This window comes from Maniola jurtina, chromosome 4 (assembly GCF_905333055.1).
Source record: "Maniola jurtina chromosome 4, ilManJurt1.1, whole genome shotgun sequence".
Classification (NCBI taxonomy): Eukaryota; Metazoa; Arthropoda; class Insecta; order Lepidoptera; family Nymphalidae; genus Maniola; species Maniola jurtina.
This window is the reverse complement of record NC_060032.1, coordinates 11,168,042-11,185,032: the sequence shown is the minus strand read 5'-3', so window position 1 is coordinate 11,185,032 and position 16,991 is coordinate 11,168,042. Positions and strand designations below refer to the sequence as shown.

The window sequence follows — 16,991 nt, the reverse complement described above, 5'->3', positions numbered from 1 at the left end:
AAATAAATCAGTTAATTTAGTCGTCACAACATTTATTTACAATATTTACAAAGATTGAAACTTTTAAGTACATAATAGTGAATAGCTCTTTCCAAGTTCAGTTGAAGCATATCGGTCCGGCCGCGAACGAGAACTCGTGCTTGGCGTCGATGAACGACAGTGGCTGGAAGTCGCTGATGGGCAACCGGTCACTGCGAGATGTGCGCACTTCGAGGACTATGTCACCTGCACCGTCCTAGACAACGTAAGAGAAAAATTATATCTTTGAGGGCTAGGTAATAAGGTTGAAATCTATAGAAGGCACTTTGACTTAGTTAAAACTAGAGGATGCCCGCGGTTTCGCCTGCGTGGATTTCGGTTTTTTTTAATCCCGTAGGAACTTAAATTTTCCGGGATAAAAAGTAGCCTATGTCCTTCCCCGGGATGTATCCCAAGTATGTACCAAGTTACATTAAAATCGGTTCAGTGGTTGGGCCGTGAAAACGTAGCAGACAGACACGCTTTCGCATTTATAATATTAGTAGTAAGGATGAGACCGATTTATGCCATAGCTGTATAACGCTGTCTCGTTTTAAAAGTGTCTTAAGTCCGAGCAAAGTCCCTACTGCTCTGGTCGTTGGAGCTGAAAAGTCCTAGAGTGGAGAGTGGAGACCGCGTAAAAGCAAGCGTAGTGTGGGACGACGATATAAAGAGGCTGGATGAGGAAGGCTGTGGTGGCGCTCACTAGGGAAGGACTATGTTCAAAAATGGAAGTCCACAGGCTGATGATGATGATTTTTACTTATACACCTACTCAGGTTTAAGCAAAAACGTATTTATTTTGAATTATATATGACATACCTCACATTGATCCTTAATAATTTGTGGTTCTTTGAACTCGACGTTATTCTGCCCAAATAACTTCACGCCATTAGATCTTATTAAATCAGCTGGTATGTCCGATCTGCAATATTAGTTTGACAATAAAAAACAGTTTTATAAACAAGTAGAACTCATCGAATAAAAAATATCTTCGAATCGTCTTTTTTGCTAGACAAGGATATATTGTCATAAGAATAAGTGTTGAGAGAGGAGACTAGATTCTGCGTTAGATGTTGTTTATCTCCAACTAGCTTATGCCCTTGACTTCGTCCGCGTGGACTAAACAAATTTCGAACCCCTTTTTTTTTTTTTTTTTTATCGTGGGGAAATCCTCATGGATACCACCGCGCCCGGGGAGGCACGGAGGTTATGTCGGACTTTTACCGACTAAACCCCCCCCCCCCCCTATTTTATCCCCTTAGGAGTTGAATTTTCAAAAATCCTTTCTTGCGGATGTCTACGTCGTAACAGCTATTTGCATGCCCAGCCCGATCCGTCCAGTGGTGTGAGCTGTGTGTTGATAGATCAGTCAGTCAGTTTTTCCTTTTATATACCTACATATTAGATGTTAGAGCATTTGAGCTTTAAGTTAATGCATTTAATAAAAAATCCGGTATCCACCAGTGCGGCCATGGGCGGAAATGTCTTTAGCAGACCAATCAGCTTAGGTATAGGTACCTACTGTTAGATGACGCGAAAAAATTATTAAGTCATCTAACAATAAATAATCTGGTTGGTCAGCTAAACACATCACCGCCCACAATGGTGGATATCGGGCCTAAGCTTTAATAGTTGAGTACGAAATACCTATAGGAAGGGTCGACGCACGGTTCAAACACCTTGTGTTACACCCACAGATTAGTCAGACGATCCTATAGTGAGTGATCCTTTACGCTTACTTGGAGACAAAAAGGTAATGTTTTGCTTGCCTTTGTGGAGCCTGAGTGTTGACACAGGTGTAAGTGAAGTTTTGCCTCGCACCGTTTGAAAGTAACCGCAAGTAACGTAGTTGAATCAAGCCGGAACCTTCGCTCTCGTACGTTATCTGAAAAAAAAAAAACGAAAAATACCTACTTAATTTAGAACTATTACGCACGTTCGACTAGTCGCCCGGCAACTCAGTCGACGGGGTTGCCGTTGTAGCGACTGCGTGCGTATAGACACGGCGACTTTTATATGAATTACAGATTATAACGGTCGCCGTCGACTGAGTTGCCGGGCGACTAGTCGACAGTGCGTAGTGAGCCTAACAATCATTATTTTGTGAGTGTAAGTGGTGATAGCCTAGTGGTTCAGACGTCGGTCTTTCTTGCGGAAGTCTGGGGTTCCATCCCGGGCATGTATCTCTAACTTTTCGGGGTTATATCCGTTTTAAGCAATTTAATATCACTTACTTTAATGAGGAAAGGAAGACATCCTGAGAAAACCTATATATGCTTGAGAGTTCTCCATAATGTTCTTAAAGGTATGTGAAATCGGCCAATCGGCACTTAGCTAGCGTGTTAGACTATGGCCAAACCTTTCTCATTCTGAGAGGAGACCCGTACTCAGTAGTGAGCTGGCGATGGGTTGGTCATGATGATGATGATGATGATGATCGCATGAGCAGCACTTGCTTCACCATGTTTGTAAAAGTGGGCAGTTTCGGGACTAAGGTATGTTTGTACATACGGTCTACCTACCCTACTTAATACTTATTTTCATTATGTTAAGGATCTAGAAACTGATATTTAGTGGCCTGTGAAGTCAACTCACGCGATATCCGTAGTCGAGTTGTGAGAACTTGTGGCCATCAGAGTCGGTGAACACGGCAGCCGCATTCACATTGTCAGGATACAGGCAGGTGTTCTGGCCCTGGCAATAGACACGTATCGGGCGAGAGCTCGCGCCACGCGCGTCTATCCAGTAAAAGCCTGGTGAAACAAAATGGTACAATATAGCTAAGAAATATACGAGTATCAAAGCCTCACATTGCTGTGAGCACGTTACAACGGAACCGGACGCAGCAGAGCATGGAGTTAATTTTTCATGCTGAATTTGAAATAACCAAAGAAGTGAGGATTACTTTTTTAAGTGTGGCGAAGTTTTCTTAAGATACCCGACGCCCTAGGAAGAAGGTATTCCTAACATGATGTTGGTTAATAGACCATTAGTATTTGAAGTTACCATCAGTTAAATTGACGTGTGATGTCCGCAAGTCCTTGCAGGATAGAGCGGGATTGGTTCTTGTGCCCCACGGTCTTCTGGCAGTGTCTATGGCTGTGTGCGCCGCTACAACACTCGACATTACTTCCAGGGTCCATTCGGTTTCTTCGTCTGTAACAAAATACCTTAGTTTCTTGTTCTTCATACTTGATACTAAAGTTTCATGAGGTGTGGATAGTGCATTTGAAATGAAAATTTTAAGGTGGGTAAAAATAATATCTACTTGTAAAATTTAGTTCAACATATATCTTTCTCAATCTCTTGCTTTATGAAAAAATAATAATAACCTTCTTCTTCAAAGTCGTCCTTAGTGGCAGTCTCCATAGAATCTGTTACAATGCTACGTCGTCTTCTTTGAGACCTGAATAATTCAGCTGGTATTTGAGGCGCTGGTGCAGGTGGCCCAGGAGGTCCTGGAGTACCAGGTGGACCGGGCAATCCCGGTCGACCCTCTGGACCAGGTGATCCCTTTGGTCCTATGGGTCCTTCTGGTCCTGGAAGGCCAGCGGGACCAATTTCTCCTTTAGCTCCTGCGGGTCCGATTGGTCCCTAAAAGTAAAATAAACTCGTGTTTTTTAGACAGTACACATCCATTTATTTCTCTAAACACTGTTGGTCATAGTTGATGTACTTCATGTCTATTGTCTATATTATATTATATAGATTCTGACCAAAAAATGAGGCAACATCTTGTTGAAAAATAGAATTACCGTATCTCCTTTAGGCCCTGCAGGACCAGCTGGCCCTGGGGGTCCTTGCTTGCCAGTTTCACCTTGATCACCTTTCAAACCCATTGGACCTGTTTCTCCGATATGGCCCTTTGGACCCCTGTTGCCTTTGTCTCCTCTTACTCCTTGTAAGCCTGGCAGTCCCGCTATTCCTGGCGGACCAGATGGGCCCGTAATACCTGGTTGCCCTACGTCACCCTGGCAACAAAACAAAAATTGGTTATGGTTAAACAATAGAATGAAGGCGTAAGGCGTAGCCCGCTTGCCCAAAAAATCCCTTGATAGTTTTGAAGGTAGTTATGGCAAATAACAAGAATCACGCAGATCAAAAAGACATCCCAAACATTTTTTATCCCAGATTTACTTCGTGTAACTTCGTTAAAGTAGGTAATAAAATAAACAGCTTTCGATACTTGCAATTGGGCCAGGTAGTCCTCGTAATCCTCTTTGTCCCTCTGGCCCCGGCGGTCCTGGTGGTCCAGTCGGACCGATATCTCCCGGAGCTCCTTTGGGTCCAGCATCACCTTTTTCACCTGGGATGCCAGGACTTCCTTGAGCACCTGCTTGGCCTTCTGTACCCTGGATTTAAAATAGAAGTACCTTTTAGATTTTAATTTGGCTTTTGGATGTAGTGAGCGAAACTAATTTGGGAATGTGATTAATCCTACCTTACTCTACAGTGAAGTGGAAAATGCAAACCACTAAAGAATATAGACGCAATATTATTCACGTTTACAGTTATCATATCGATATTCGGTGTGCCGGATTTTTCTCTCAATATTTTTTTTTTAAATATTAGTCATTTTTATCATGACTAACATTCCCCTTTCCCCTCCAACTAAACGTAAAGCTAGTGCTAGGAATGGGTGCGATAGTAGTGCAACGGGCGAGGATTGAACCGCTGACCTTTCGGATTTCAGTCCGTTCCTATAACCATTGAGCTATTGAGGCTGATATTATATTATCAATATTGATATGGAAAATATTTTTAATATTGTAATGTAACTTACAGGACTGCCTGGAAGTCCAGTTTCACCTTGCTTGCCTGGCGGTCCTACTGGTCCAGGAGGACCAGGTGGACCTGTGCTACCCTCAGGGCCGTCAGAACCTGGTTCACCTTTAACTCCCTGAGGACCAGATTCTCCTCGATCACCAGGGAATCCAGTTGGTCCAGGATCACCTTTAGGCCCCTCTGGGCCGGGAAGTCCTTTTGGACCTGGTTCTCCTTGCAATCCTGGGGGGCCGTCGTCACCCTTCGGGCCGATAGATCCTCTCGGTCCCTTTAAAGAATATCGATATTTTATTAATTTGAAATGCTTAGTTATAAATCCAGAATCAAGCGATGTTTATAAGTTTCACTTCCGATACCGCTTTAATGAAGCAAATGAAGCGCCTAATAAAAAATTTTCAAAAGAAAAATAAAACCGACTTCAAAAACCACAAACACTAAAAAGTAAAAAATAACTTTTATTTAGCTACACGTGTAATGTACCTAGGTATGAAGTCGAGCGAGCTTATTAAAACAAAATTAGAAATCCAAGAGTGAAGCTCGCCCGACTTCATACCTAGGTACATTACACGTGTAAAATTTTTAGTGGCCCACTGTACTATAATATGCTATGCCTAGTTAAAACCCTACTGTTTACTAAGCTATTACACTGATCGCGAGCAATTTGCTCCTATCTATTGAGGAGTTCTGTTCTCCATCTCCGAAGATATTCATCAGATCTTCACCAAATTTATATGGGACCAACTGCACAGTATACTCTTTCAAACAAAAAAAAATTTCCAAATCGGTCCAGGGGTCTTTGAGTAATCGGGGAACATACATAAAAAAAAAAAAAAAAAAGATTCCGACGAATTGAGAACCTCCTCCTTTTTTGGAAGTCGGTTAAAAAGATTTGAATTTGACTTTCAATGCTGATCTTGTGATCTCTTACTACATCATAATCATCACCACTCTCTTCTTACGCTAAAATATGTTTCTTCAAGAAGAATATAAAAGAATATGTTTCTTCAAAAAGAATATAAAATTCCTTAATATAAAAGTCAGTCAGTTTCTTCTTTTTTATGCTATAGTTCATAGATGCTATAGTTCGTTTCCATAGATTTTTACAAAAAACATACAATTTTTCCTTCAGGTCCTTGCGGTCCTGGTGGACCAGCTGCGCCAGGACTACCTATTTCTCCACGATCTCCTTCAGGGCCCCTGGGACCTGGCTCGCCTTGATTTCCTTTTGCACCACGGTTTCCTTGGGGCCCAGTAAGTCCCGGTGGTCCAGGTGGGCCTACAAAAACGTAATTATTATATTTTTTGGATTTAAATACTAAATTACACCATGGTTTTTTTTTGAATATAGTATTCTGAATCAAAGATTACATCAATTCTCTCACCAACAGGTCCAACGTCTCCTCTATCGCCTTTCGAGCCTTGGTCGCCCTTAGGTCCTTCTGGCCCAGTTTTACCCGCAGGACCTGCTGGACCGCGTACACCATCTGTTCCAGGTGGACCAACTGGACCTGGATCACCTTGTGGCCCTTTATCACCAGGTAAGCCCACAGATCCTGGTTCTCCTCTTAAACCTTGGCTACCTGGTGAACCTATTGGTCCCTGGAAAAAAAGTGAAAACTAAATACATTTCCACTATCGGCTTATGACTATGCTCTCAGGTTTTCTAAAAGGGTTAAAATTAACGTAAGTTCGTTAGTTCAAAGCCATTTCTATTTAAGAAAAATGGGTTTTTAGTGACACGACACAAAAAGTGACAAAGCAAAAGTATGACAAAGCAAAAGTATACAGGTACCTTGTACAGCAGTATTGATTTTAGCTGTATTCAGATTTCAGATCCATATTAGGCGTTTTATCGCACTTGCCGATGTGTGTTTATTTCTGAATGTGTTTTTCAACATTTTTGCTTTTGATTATGCGGCGATGATGATGCAATTCTTAGAAATTTCTTTCAAGTTCTTCGAAATAATCGAGACGGGCGTGGTAGGCCAAAAGGATGTTCGCGCCAAGAATTTTTTTCACAAAATAGTCCGTATAGGTAATAAAACTGATAAATGTTAGGAGATTGAAGGAAGACATGTATATTTTGTGGAACAGTGTAGAAGAACGCTTCAACTTTGCAAGTTTGATACCGAATTTTTTAACGAACAACCGCTTGTGGCCGTCTAAACACTATCTAATTAATTATTGTTATTTTTCATAATGACTTACAGGTATACCCATTGATCCTTTGAAACCTTTTTCACCAGGTGGCCCTGCTTCACCTTTATCTCCATCCTCACCAGGGAGACCTACTGGACCCGGTGCGCCAGGTAAACCCCTGGGCCCTGTTAAACCGTCTCGCCCGACAGGACCTAATTAGTGGCAACAGAAAACAAAAATGTAATTATATCATTAGATGAACTGGGATCAGAATTTTAATGTCCAAATATTGAAACAATACTAACGAGATGCCTTCATGTCCGTCCAATTATTAACTAGTCTAGTCATTTATAAAAGAAAAAAGCAAAACTGACTAACATACCAACATGCTCAAACCACTCAGATCTAGAATCTTAAAAAATCTGAAATTTTCAGAAATTCCACCCGAGCGAAGCCGAGGTGGGTCAGGTAATCTAAATTAGTACCTATAGGCCCTGGTTCCCCTATTTCTCCCTTTTGTCCGCCAGGTCCAGGTGATCCTCTAGGTCCTTCACGGCCCACAGGCCCTTGTAAACCTTCACGACCAGCTTCGCCTTGCTCTCCTTTGTCACCTCTTACACCGGGTGGACCAGGTGGTCCTAAATCCCCTTTTGGCCCTGGTGTACCCTACAAAGTATAAATAACAATATCTTGTTATTAAATTGGCCTTTACAATGTACATATATACCTACCTACTTTGGAGACAAATGAAAATAATGAAATTATTTGATGTATCAGTGACGTGTCTTTAATCTAGTCATTTCATTGCACGTAATAAAATAAAAATAAAACTTCTTACGGGTGTTCCAGGCATGCCAGATTCTCCATTAGGGCCAGGTAAACCGGGGGGACCAATGGGACCAGGCTTTCCTTCTGGGCCCGGCGGCCCAGGTGAGCCTTCTTTGCCCATTTCGCCCGGAGTTCCCATTTCTCCAGGTGTTCCGGGTATGCCTGATGGTCCTTGCAGTCCAGATGGCCCTGGGTCACCAGTTTGTCCCTGAGGTCCTATGGGTCCTGGAGGGCCAGGTAGACCTGGAGATCCAGTTTCTCCCTGCCAAGAGTACGTTATGGATAAAAAACATCGAAGTCAGTAAAATATAAAAACAAGCAAGAAATAACACTGCAAACAAATGGTAAAAAGTATTAAAATACCATGGGTCCTCTTTCCCCTGGCGTTCCAGGTAGCCCAGGTTTTCCATCTATGCCTGGGGGGCCCATAGGTCCTGGAAATCCTCGAGGCCCCTCTAACCCTTGTGGGCCTCGTTCCCCTATGGATCCGGGTGGACCTGGCTGGCCTGTGTCGCCCTTAGTTCCAGGTGGTCCATCGGATCCTCTACGTCCACGTGGTCCTCGATAGCCCTAAAACACTCAAAACATTTTAAAATTTAAAAGTCTTTAAAATTTATATCTTCAATAGGCAAAGTACAATTTAAGATGATTTTTATTACCCTGGGACCACTTTCGCCTCGATCTCCTGGGCTTCCAACCAATCCCTGTAAACATAATAAAAATTATTGATTTTTATTATTTGTCAATAATTCATTGTTATTCTCTCATTTATTTATTTTTCCCATTTTATCCTAGTTATTTTTAAACAACAAATAATAAAATAACAAAAACAACAGAAAAAATAACAGAAACACAGAAAAAATAACAGAAACAACAGAAATTATTATTCATTGTTATCATTATTAACATTTCGATCAAATTAGTTCCCTTTACCCACGTGAATGCAGTAGGCTTACCGCTATTCCTTTAGTTCCACGTCTTCCTCTTCTTCCCGAGGCCCCTTTATCTCCCTTTTCACCCTGCATCCCAGGGTATCCCGACGGTCCTTGTGGCCCAGTAGCACCTTTTTCACCCGTGGGACCAATTGACCCAGTCTCACCTCTTGGTCCTTCGGTGCCCTATAAAAATAGCTTTTATGACAATACGTATCAGTACTTGCGAATATTATAATCAATAGATTCGTGCCCATTGAGCTAGTGTTAAGTACTCAATATACCTTTTGTCCTTCAGGTCCTTCAATACCAGGAGGACCAGGTTCACCCGGTAAGCCACGTTCTCCTTTAGGTCCACTTTCGCCCTTCTCACCTTCGATTCCTGTGATTTATGGATAATGTAGTTGTGAATTTATAAAGTTGCTGTCATGAAAAGCTAATTGAATTATTTTTTATATCTTATGTACCTACCTCTGATTCCTTTATCTCCTTTATCGCCAGGTAAGCCTCTGGGTCCATCGTCGCCTTTTAATCCTCGAGGCCCTGGAAAACCTAACATGCCCTGAAAAGAACATTTTAAAACTTTTCTAAATAAAAATATATCATTTTGCTAATAAAATAACAAATAGTTCTACACACTTGTGGACCAGGGGCTCCAACATCACCAGGTGAACCTTGTTGTCCCGGTGTACCTGGCGTTCCTGGCGATCCTTCAGGTCCTGGTAACCCTGATATTCCTTGTTTACCTTGAGGTCCCTGAAATATAATAATTACATTATTATTTTATTTATAACCAGCGGGGCACAGACGAAAACGTAATACATTCATTTATTCTAAACTAGATGATGCCTGCGACTTCGTCCGCGGGAATATGGGATTTTTAAAATCTTTTTTCCGGGATAAGCTGTCTTCACTCCAAACAGTCAAATCAGCTAAGTCAATGTTGTTGCGTGAAGGAGTAACAAATATCTAAACATCCAAACTTTCACATTTATAATATTGCTAGATTAGAATTACCTGTATGCCTGGTGCGCCAATAGGACCTTGAGGGCCAGGGGATCCAGCCGGTCCCATCGGGCCTAACTGCCCTGGGGTTCCAGGAGGTCCTGGTGGTCCAGCAGAACCTTTAGTGCCTTGAGGGCCTTCATTGCCAGGTATTCCTGGATAGCCGATTAGACCAGGAAATCCTCTGGGTCCTGTAAAACCTCTGGGTCCCTGTTGTTGATAGGAATATATTAGTTATCTCATTTTTTATAATGTTTTTGTGCGTACGACTTATTGCAATATTTACCAATTCTCCAGATATTCCTGGCGGGCCAGATGGCCCATCGTCACCAGGAGGACCATCGAGACCTGGTGCTCCTGCTACTCCTTGCTGACCCAGTGTTCCTCTTTCGCCTTTATCTCCGGGCATTCCTGATTGTCCCGGATAACCTTGTTCACCTTTAGGCCCAGGTGGACCTGGGGATCCTCTTTCTCCATCTCTTCCTGAATGCCCACGGCGACCCAATCTTCCTGGTGGGCCTTGAATGCCCCTCGGCCCTGGTGGCCCCTAAAATTTTATTTCATTTACATCTTCGACATGGTCTTAATTTTTTTTTATAATATACGAAGAAGCTTTATGAAAACTACGTACTGATTCTCCTTGGTCTCCTTGTTCGCCTTTTGGTCCTTCAGGTCCAATTTCTCCCTCAGGGCCCGGTGGTCCACTGAGACCCATTGGACCTTCTGCGCCTCTCATTGCAGCCTATAAAACAAAACTTTTTTAAATCCCTTATTGTTTTATTATAGAATACGCTTTGGTTCTTTATTGGGTAAGTAAACTTTAGAATGAATTGTTTCCTCAAATTGGTTTATTAGTATTTTAACCACATACCATGTGTTGAGTTAGTATTTGTCGAAGAGCTTCAGATTGCGCATCGGGACCTTTTTCGTTACCAGGTTGCTGTAACTGTAAAAAATATGAAGATGATTACCTATTTTCCATCTAATATTTAATGTAAATACGATACTAACATTATAAAAATATGATACTTACAGGTACTACGAACACATGCCCTGGTGGTCCGGGGAAACCCTGTTGCCCCTCTGTACCTGGCTTACCCGGTTCACCTTTGGGTCCTCTTGGTCCTTGTGGACCCGGGGGTCCAGGGTATCCACGGGGTCCGTAATAAGTTCCGGAGCTGCTGTAGTCGTAGTCAGTTGGATAGTAGATAATGGATGTGTTACCCTAAAAAAATTACTATTATTAAAATTATAATATACAAATGAAGGATTTTTATTCTAAGTAAATGTTACAGTAATATTTAAAGCTATCCTTATATTATTATTATTACTGTAGAAATCATGCCCGCGTGGAATGTTGCCAAGTGCCGTCGGTGAAATATCTCGTAATTTTTTTTAAGCGCTATGACTCCATTAAAGAAAATGAATTTAAAACTCCTAAAAAACTGTGATAAAGAGTTAACCTAATAGATAAAGATTTACATTATTGTTTTGCAAAGGTTTACCTCGTCAATATCTGGGGGATGTGTGAGCCAATCAGAGTCTTCGGTGGTTGTCATAGGCGTGTATGGATATTCCGTGGTAGAAAGACTTGAAGCTTCCGTGTTATCATCAATTTGTCGTTTTTCCTGGATTGGACAATACACGATACAATAAAATAAAACAATATTCAAGCTATATTAAGTTTAATACAAATGTAAATTAAAAATTTATAACACCCCCGACAAGTGAAGATTACAGTAACTAGACAAGAGCTGATAACTTTTAAACGGCTGAACCGATTTTCTTGGATTATAGCTAAGGACACTCTCGATCAAGCCACCTTTCAAACAAAAAGAAACTAAATTAAAATCGGTTCATTAGTTTAGGAGCTACGATGCCATAGACATATACACAAATACACAGATACACACGTCAAACTTATAACCCCCCTCATTTTGGGTCGGGGGTTAGTAAACAAAATATACCAACCGATAAACTAGGTATTTCTAAATCACCAGGTGATGTTACTTCTATACTGGAAGGGGTGGAAATAAAGTCTTCAGTGTCCGTAAATCGACCAAAGATACTGTTTTCGTCTGTGGAAGAAAAAATAACTATGTAGTAGTTGCAGCGTATTGCAGAAAGCTTTGCCACTTGCGTTGCTGTTTCATTAGACTGTTTCATCATTCTAAATAGCATTAATCTAAGTTATAGTCATCAAAGTAATAGTTCTCACCATTATCAGTAGCCGCGTAAGGCGATGTAAAGCCAAAAGATTCGGGCACCTGCCAGTACGGGCGCACAGTGGTCGAATCTCTACCAGCTATTGCCCATAGACTATCAGATTGATTTTTCTCATTGAATAATCTATTAGGTCCAAGTTGTTCATAATCGTTATCTTCAACGGAAGTTGGTTCATTGGTATCAATATTAACATCGTAATCTGGTTCTTTGATCTCATTCCTTGTTATTTCTGATGCGTCGTATGCTCCAAATGATCCACAGTCCGGGGCAATAGATGTACACATATCATATGCAAGGTCCGGTTGATTAGCAAACTGGAGCAATTCAATATCGCCCTGTAATAAACAATTGGTGTCTCAATTCAAGGCAGTTATTATGGTGAACGGTTTCGTCATGTAGCAGGAATTTAAATAAAGTCAAATAACTGTGATATAGCGTGAGGTTAATTAAGATAGGTAGGTACATTTGTATATTCGAAGGGGTTTCAATAACTCTCAATTCTAACAACATGCCTAATGAATTGAATTTACGACTGCATAAGTAAACAAGTGTAAATAAAAAAATTATAACACCCTTGACAAGTGAAGGTTACAGTAACTAGAAAAGAGCTGATAACTTTCAAACAGCTGAACCGATTTTCTTGGATTATAGCTAAGAACACTCTCGATCAAGTCACCTTTAAAACAAAAAAAAAACTAAATTAAAATCGGTGTATGAGTTTAGGAGCTACGATGCCACAGACAGATACACAGATACACACGTCAAACTTATAACACCCCTCTTTTTGGGTTGGGGGTTAAAAATATGACCGATCAAGTTTACCTCGTAATACTGATCGGGGGTTACTTGGGCACCCACGACTAGAACACCAGCGAGGTTGAAAGTACTTCCAGGGTGTCTTCTTAACGGTAACGTGCCTTGTATCACACAGTCGACTAGTAGAGTTACTGAGTCACCTTTGATGCTAATTGCTACTCTGTGCCATCTGAACAAAAAATTGAATCAAGATTAGGTAAAAAATCGGTCAAGTGCGAGTCAGACTCGCGCACTGAGGGTTCCGTATTCGGGTATTTTTTCCAACAATTTGCACGATAAATCGAAAACTATTAGACATAAAAATAAATAAAAATCTGTTTTAGAATGTACAGGTAAAGCCCTTTCATATGATACCCCACTAGGTATAGTTATCTTACTTTGAAAATTTAAACATATTTTAATTTTTTTTTAATGATGTAACCACAAATTCGCGGTTTTCGGATTTATTCCTTTACTTGTGATATAAGACCTACCTACCAAATTTCATGATTCTAGGTCAACGGGAAGTACCGTATAGGTTTTCTTGACACACACGGACTATACAGACTATATATCCGTACAGACTATATATCCTATAGGGCTATAGGTGTTCCGTATTTCTTTTTGAGGTACGGAACCCTAAAAATTATAAAAATATATCCAACGAGAATATGCCATAAATATATAGCTGTACAAAATCTTGCAAAAATGTAAGTACTACACGACGACGACGCGTGGAAAAAGGGACCGCAACTTTTAGGGTTACATTACAACTTGCATCATTAATAGCTGCAACAATGTTCTACCTTTCATCAGCAATGTCAACTCTGAATGTAAGGAGCTCATTGTCCTCGGGATCCCCTCGTGTGTCCTCATAGTAGAGCTCAATCAGTTCTCCAACAACCAGCTGCAGTTGTTCATCGCCGGCGTCCGAGTACAACACGAACACGGGGTTTTGGTCACTACCTACAATGTAAAACAGTAATTTTATCATTGAGCTAACCTATCCTGTTAGTATTTTCAACGAATGATCGCTTCATCATAATACAGACATAAGGGCTGGCTCACATTTAGTTTAAACTAGAGAATGCCCGCGACTTCGTACGCGTGGATTTAGGTTTTTAAAGAACCCTTTAATTTTCTGGAATAAAAGGTAGCATATGTCCGTCCCCGGGATATAGCTAACCCAGTACCAAATTTCGCCAGAATCGGTTAAGCCTTTGGGTCGTGAAAAGGTAGCAGACAGACAGACACACTTTCGCATTTATAATATTAGTATGGATAATATCCTGTTGGTTAGAGAGTTTTGACAGAGACAGCAGAATAAAATACAGGCGTCTAGGTACTATAATTTTATTTTTTACATAGGTACGTAGTAGATTTCAATCAGGTTGCATATTATGTTACAGGTCAGTTGCGTTATTTGTGAAAAATGGTAAAGGTAACACGAAAATCTTGGACTCTCTTTTTCTTGTGCCTCTCCACTATTGGAGGTTGCGCCATCTCGTCATATAACTTACTATATTTCGCCAAAGGAAATGGGTACAAATATTTAGTAATTAGCGCACAATCCATACTAAGTAATATTATAAATGCGACAGTGTGTATGTCTATCTGTCTGTCTGGACTTGGGATACATCCTGGGGAAGGACATAGGCTACTTTTTATCCTGGAAAATCAAAGAGTTCCAACGGGATTTAAAGAAATCGAAATCCACGCGGGGGAAGCCGCGGGCATTCCCTAGTATTATAATATTAAACCTCTTTGTACTTTCCCCAAGATATAAGATGTGTAAAATAGTTGCAAATAATAACTTACCCATCAAACGAACCACAGCCAATATAGAGAAGTCTTCAGGGAAGGTGTTGTAGAACATTCCAGCGGCAAGCCGGTGAAGAGTAGCATTTTCGTTCAAGGCATAAGCTGTCTCCAACTCGTGAGTATCGGGAGCCTGACATCGGCCCGGCACCCGTGATACTCCATCAGGTAGATCGCCATTTTGCAAGATGGATAACACGTCGAATATTTCAAGTTTATCTAAAATCAGTTAAATTGTAAGGTATTTAACCTACTTGGGTAAAATTAGTTAAAATATTGTTAGTGTGTCTAGGAAAGCTGATAGTGCGAAATAACGGCGAAAAACTCAGGTTGTTTCCTTTTTTGTGACCCCTGTGTAGACTGTGTACCTACAAGCAACTAGAAATAAACGTACTTATTTGATACCTAACATAAATTATTTTTGAAATTTTTCTATTCGTTAATCATGTTTTCCGCTATGAAGATTCATATCATATTCAAATTCATAGGATTTTAAACTGGATTAGGTACTTACATCAATAATAATATAGAATTTTTATCTAAAAATGTGTTTTAGAATAATTTTAGCGATTCCTATTCGCTCTTTTAGATTGCATATTTTTATTTGCATATACGTACATATACTTATATATATACCTATTCATAGTCCAGGTCTAATAAATATAAATCCCATAGAATTTTAATTAGTAAAAGTATACTTGCCTATCAATTCTTAAGTAAATCTAGTGGATATCCAGTGTTGCAGGTATTTCAAAACGCTAAAAAATTCCTAACAGCTTTCGTTAGGCAGACTAGTCTAGATATCGGTTACTAAGCGCGGCTAGGTTAAACAAGTTCCCCTTTAAATTGGACTAGCCAAGTAACCAATTCAATAAGATCAATTTCTTATCGGGAAATTGCGCATCTCTTGAAACTTCACGGCAACGTTTTACCTACTGAGAGTTTTATAAGTATGAAAGTATCTATTAGGTAGTTACTAGAAGAAGAATATTAAATGTAAGGGAAATTAATATTTTAAAAACTTAACTTTTTGGGAATGGCCTTAACAGCTTGGATGGGTAGGTGGTTCTAAGTGAAATGGTGATACTAAAACCCGCTGAGGTTTTGAGGGCTTCTTCTCAGACCAAAGTGCGTTTGGAACAATCGTAGCTTAGTTTTAAGTTTACGTAATCAATTATTATCACTATTCATCATTAACTTGCAAATTCCATAATTGCCAATCAAAAAGTGTATTAACAATGGTAGCCAATTTAAATAAATGATTTGAGTTGGAGTTTAACACGAGACTGGGTATCCATAATAATACACTACCTTGTATATCATCATAGTATTTACTCCAAATATGATATTTAAGGAATGTATTCATGGAATTGCAATAAATTGAAATTGAAATTGGGAACATACATATTTTAATAAATAAATAGTTTTTTTTTAAGTTACAGACCTTACATTGGTCATTCAAAGTAACAAAAGAAATGAGAGAAATACCTAGATTCTAGTGAAATCAACATAATAATTTGCTTACCATCCCCTTTACCCTCGGCGAGCACGCAAAACAATATGAGAAGGAATCCTTTCATCTGAAGTGCCATCGTGGCCCGAATAAATATGCCACCGGGATAATATTTGCAGTAGGTCCCATCCCGGTAGTGGCCCAACCTCTTGTTGGGAGTTATAGAAGCTCGTCCTCAAGGGGAGATGGCATGGCGCGCCCCACAGACGCGCTCCGTCTCACTGAGAGAAATGCGACGACACTTTTGTACACTTCGTTATTAAAATGTGGATTGCATTTGTGTCGAAACAATAAATTTCAATTGGTTGAACAGGGATCAATGTTCGCTGGTGAATTTAATTGCTCTCGTGGAAATAATATAAACCACGTACTTCGATTTCGCTTGCTTACTTTTTAATTTATACGTTTCTTATATTTCTATATTATATATTTGCTGACTATATTACCAGATCGAGATTATTTTTCATTTAGTGGTAAGTATTATTATAACCGATGAACAAAGAATTATAACAAGTAGGAAAATATGTAGATATACTTATTTAGATACTTAAGGCCATCAGTAAATATTTTTTATTAATACTATGAAGAGCTTCAAATTAGAGCGTGCTTAAAAGTTCAGAAACGTAGCAGATTCGAATTTTGGACTAGCATTTCTGAGTTTTCTGCACCAACCAACCGCCCCAAGTCAATATAATATCTGCAAGATAGAAGTCCGATTGCAATTACAGCAAAATATAAGGAAAATCATGTTGATTTACATTAAGGGCGTCTATACACCGATGCCGACACTGACGACTCGACAATCTTACAATATTTAGGGCCTGTTTCACAACCGTAAGATAAACTTTATCTAACGAATGACGTTATGACAGTCTTTGTTTTAATTTAAAAAAAATCTAAATCCACGCAGACAAAGTCGCGGGCATCGT

At 40.0% G+C, this 16,991-nt stretch overlaps 1 protein-coding gene across 1 annotated transcript; it reads right to left on the bottom strand.

Moving 5' to 3' along the window:
* Window positions 1-11: 11 nt before the first annotated feature.
* Window positions 12-16,303, bottom strand: LOC123864919 (collagen alpha-1(I) chain-like). Its single transcript, XM_045905677.1, has 32 exons — window positions 16,075-16,303; window positions 14,550-14,768; window positions 13,538-13,697; window positions 12,759-12,921; window positions 11,929-12,271; window positions 11,682-11,788; window positions 11,216-11,338; window positions 10,744-10,935; window positions 10,582-10,656; window positions 10,342-10,452; window positions 9,997-10,257; window positions 9,723-9,920; window positions 9,345-9,461; window positions 9,177-9,267; window positions 8,990-9,087; window positions 8,730-8,891; window positions 8,433-8,477; window positions 8,137-8,343; window positions 7,784-8,035; window positions 7,431-7,611; window positions 7,015-7,157; window positions 6,189-6,405; window positions 5,922-6,082; window positions 4,805-5,074; window positions 4,212-4,373; window positions 3,777-3,992; window positions 3,354-3,615; window positions 3,028-3,177; window positions 2,617-2,774; window positions 1,791-1,906; window positions 841-943; window positions 12-235 (listed from the first exon to the last, which is right to left on the bottom strand). Exons 1-32 carry the CDS (start codon window positions 16,139-16,141, stop codon window positions 98-100), a joined length of 5,268 nt encoding a protein of 1,755 aa, XP_045761633.1. The 5' UTR covers window positions 16,142-16,303; the 3' UTR covers window positions 12-97.
* Between the last annotated feature and the right edge of the window lie 688 nt (window positions 16,304-16,991).

Bases quoted from the DNA above. Each gene is read 5' to 3' on its own strand.
- LOC123864919 (XM_045905677.1), bottom strand. From the start codon at position 16,141: ATGGCACTTCAGATGAAAGGATTCCTTCTCATATTGTTTTGCGTGCTC. The intron at 9,462-9,722 runs GTAATTCTAATC...ATTATATTTCAG, and splicing joins TTGGCGCACCAGGCATACAG to GGACCTCAAGGTAAACAAGG. The intron at 944-1,790 runs GCAAGCAAAACA...CTAATATTGCAG, and splicing joins AACACTCAGGCTCCACAAAG to ATCGGACATACCAGCTGATT.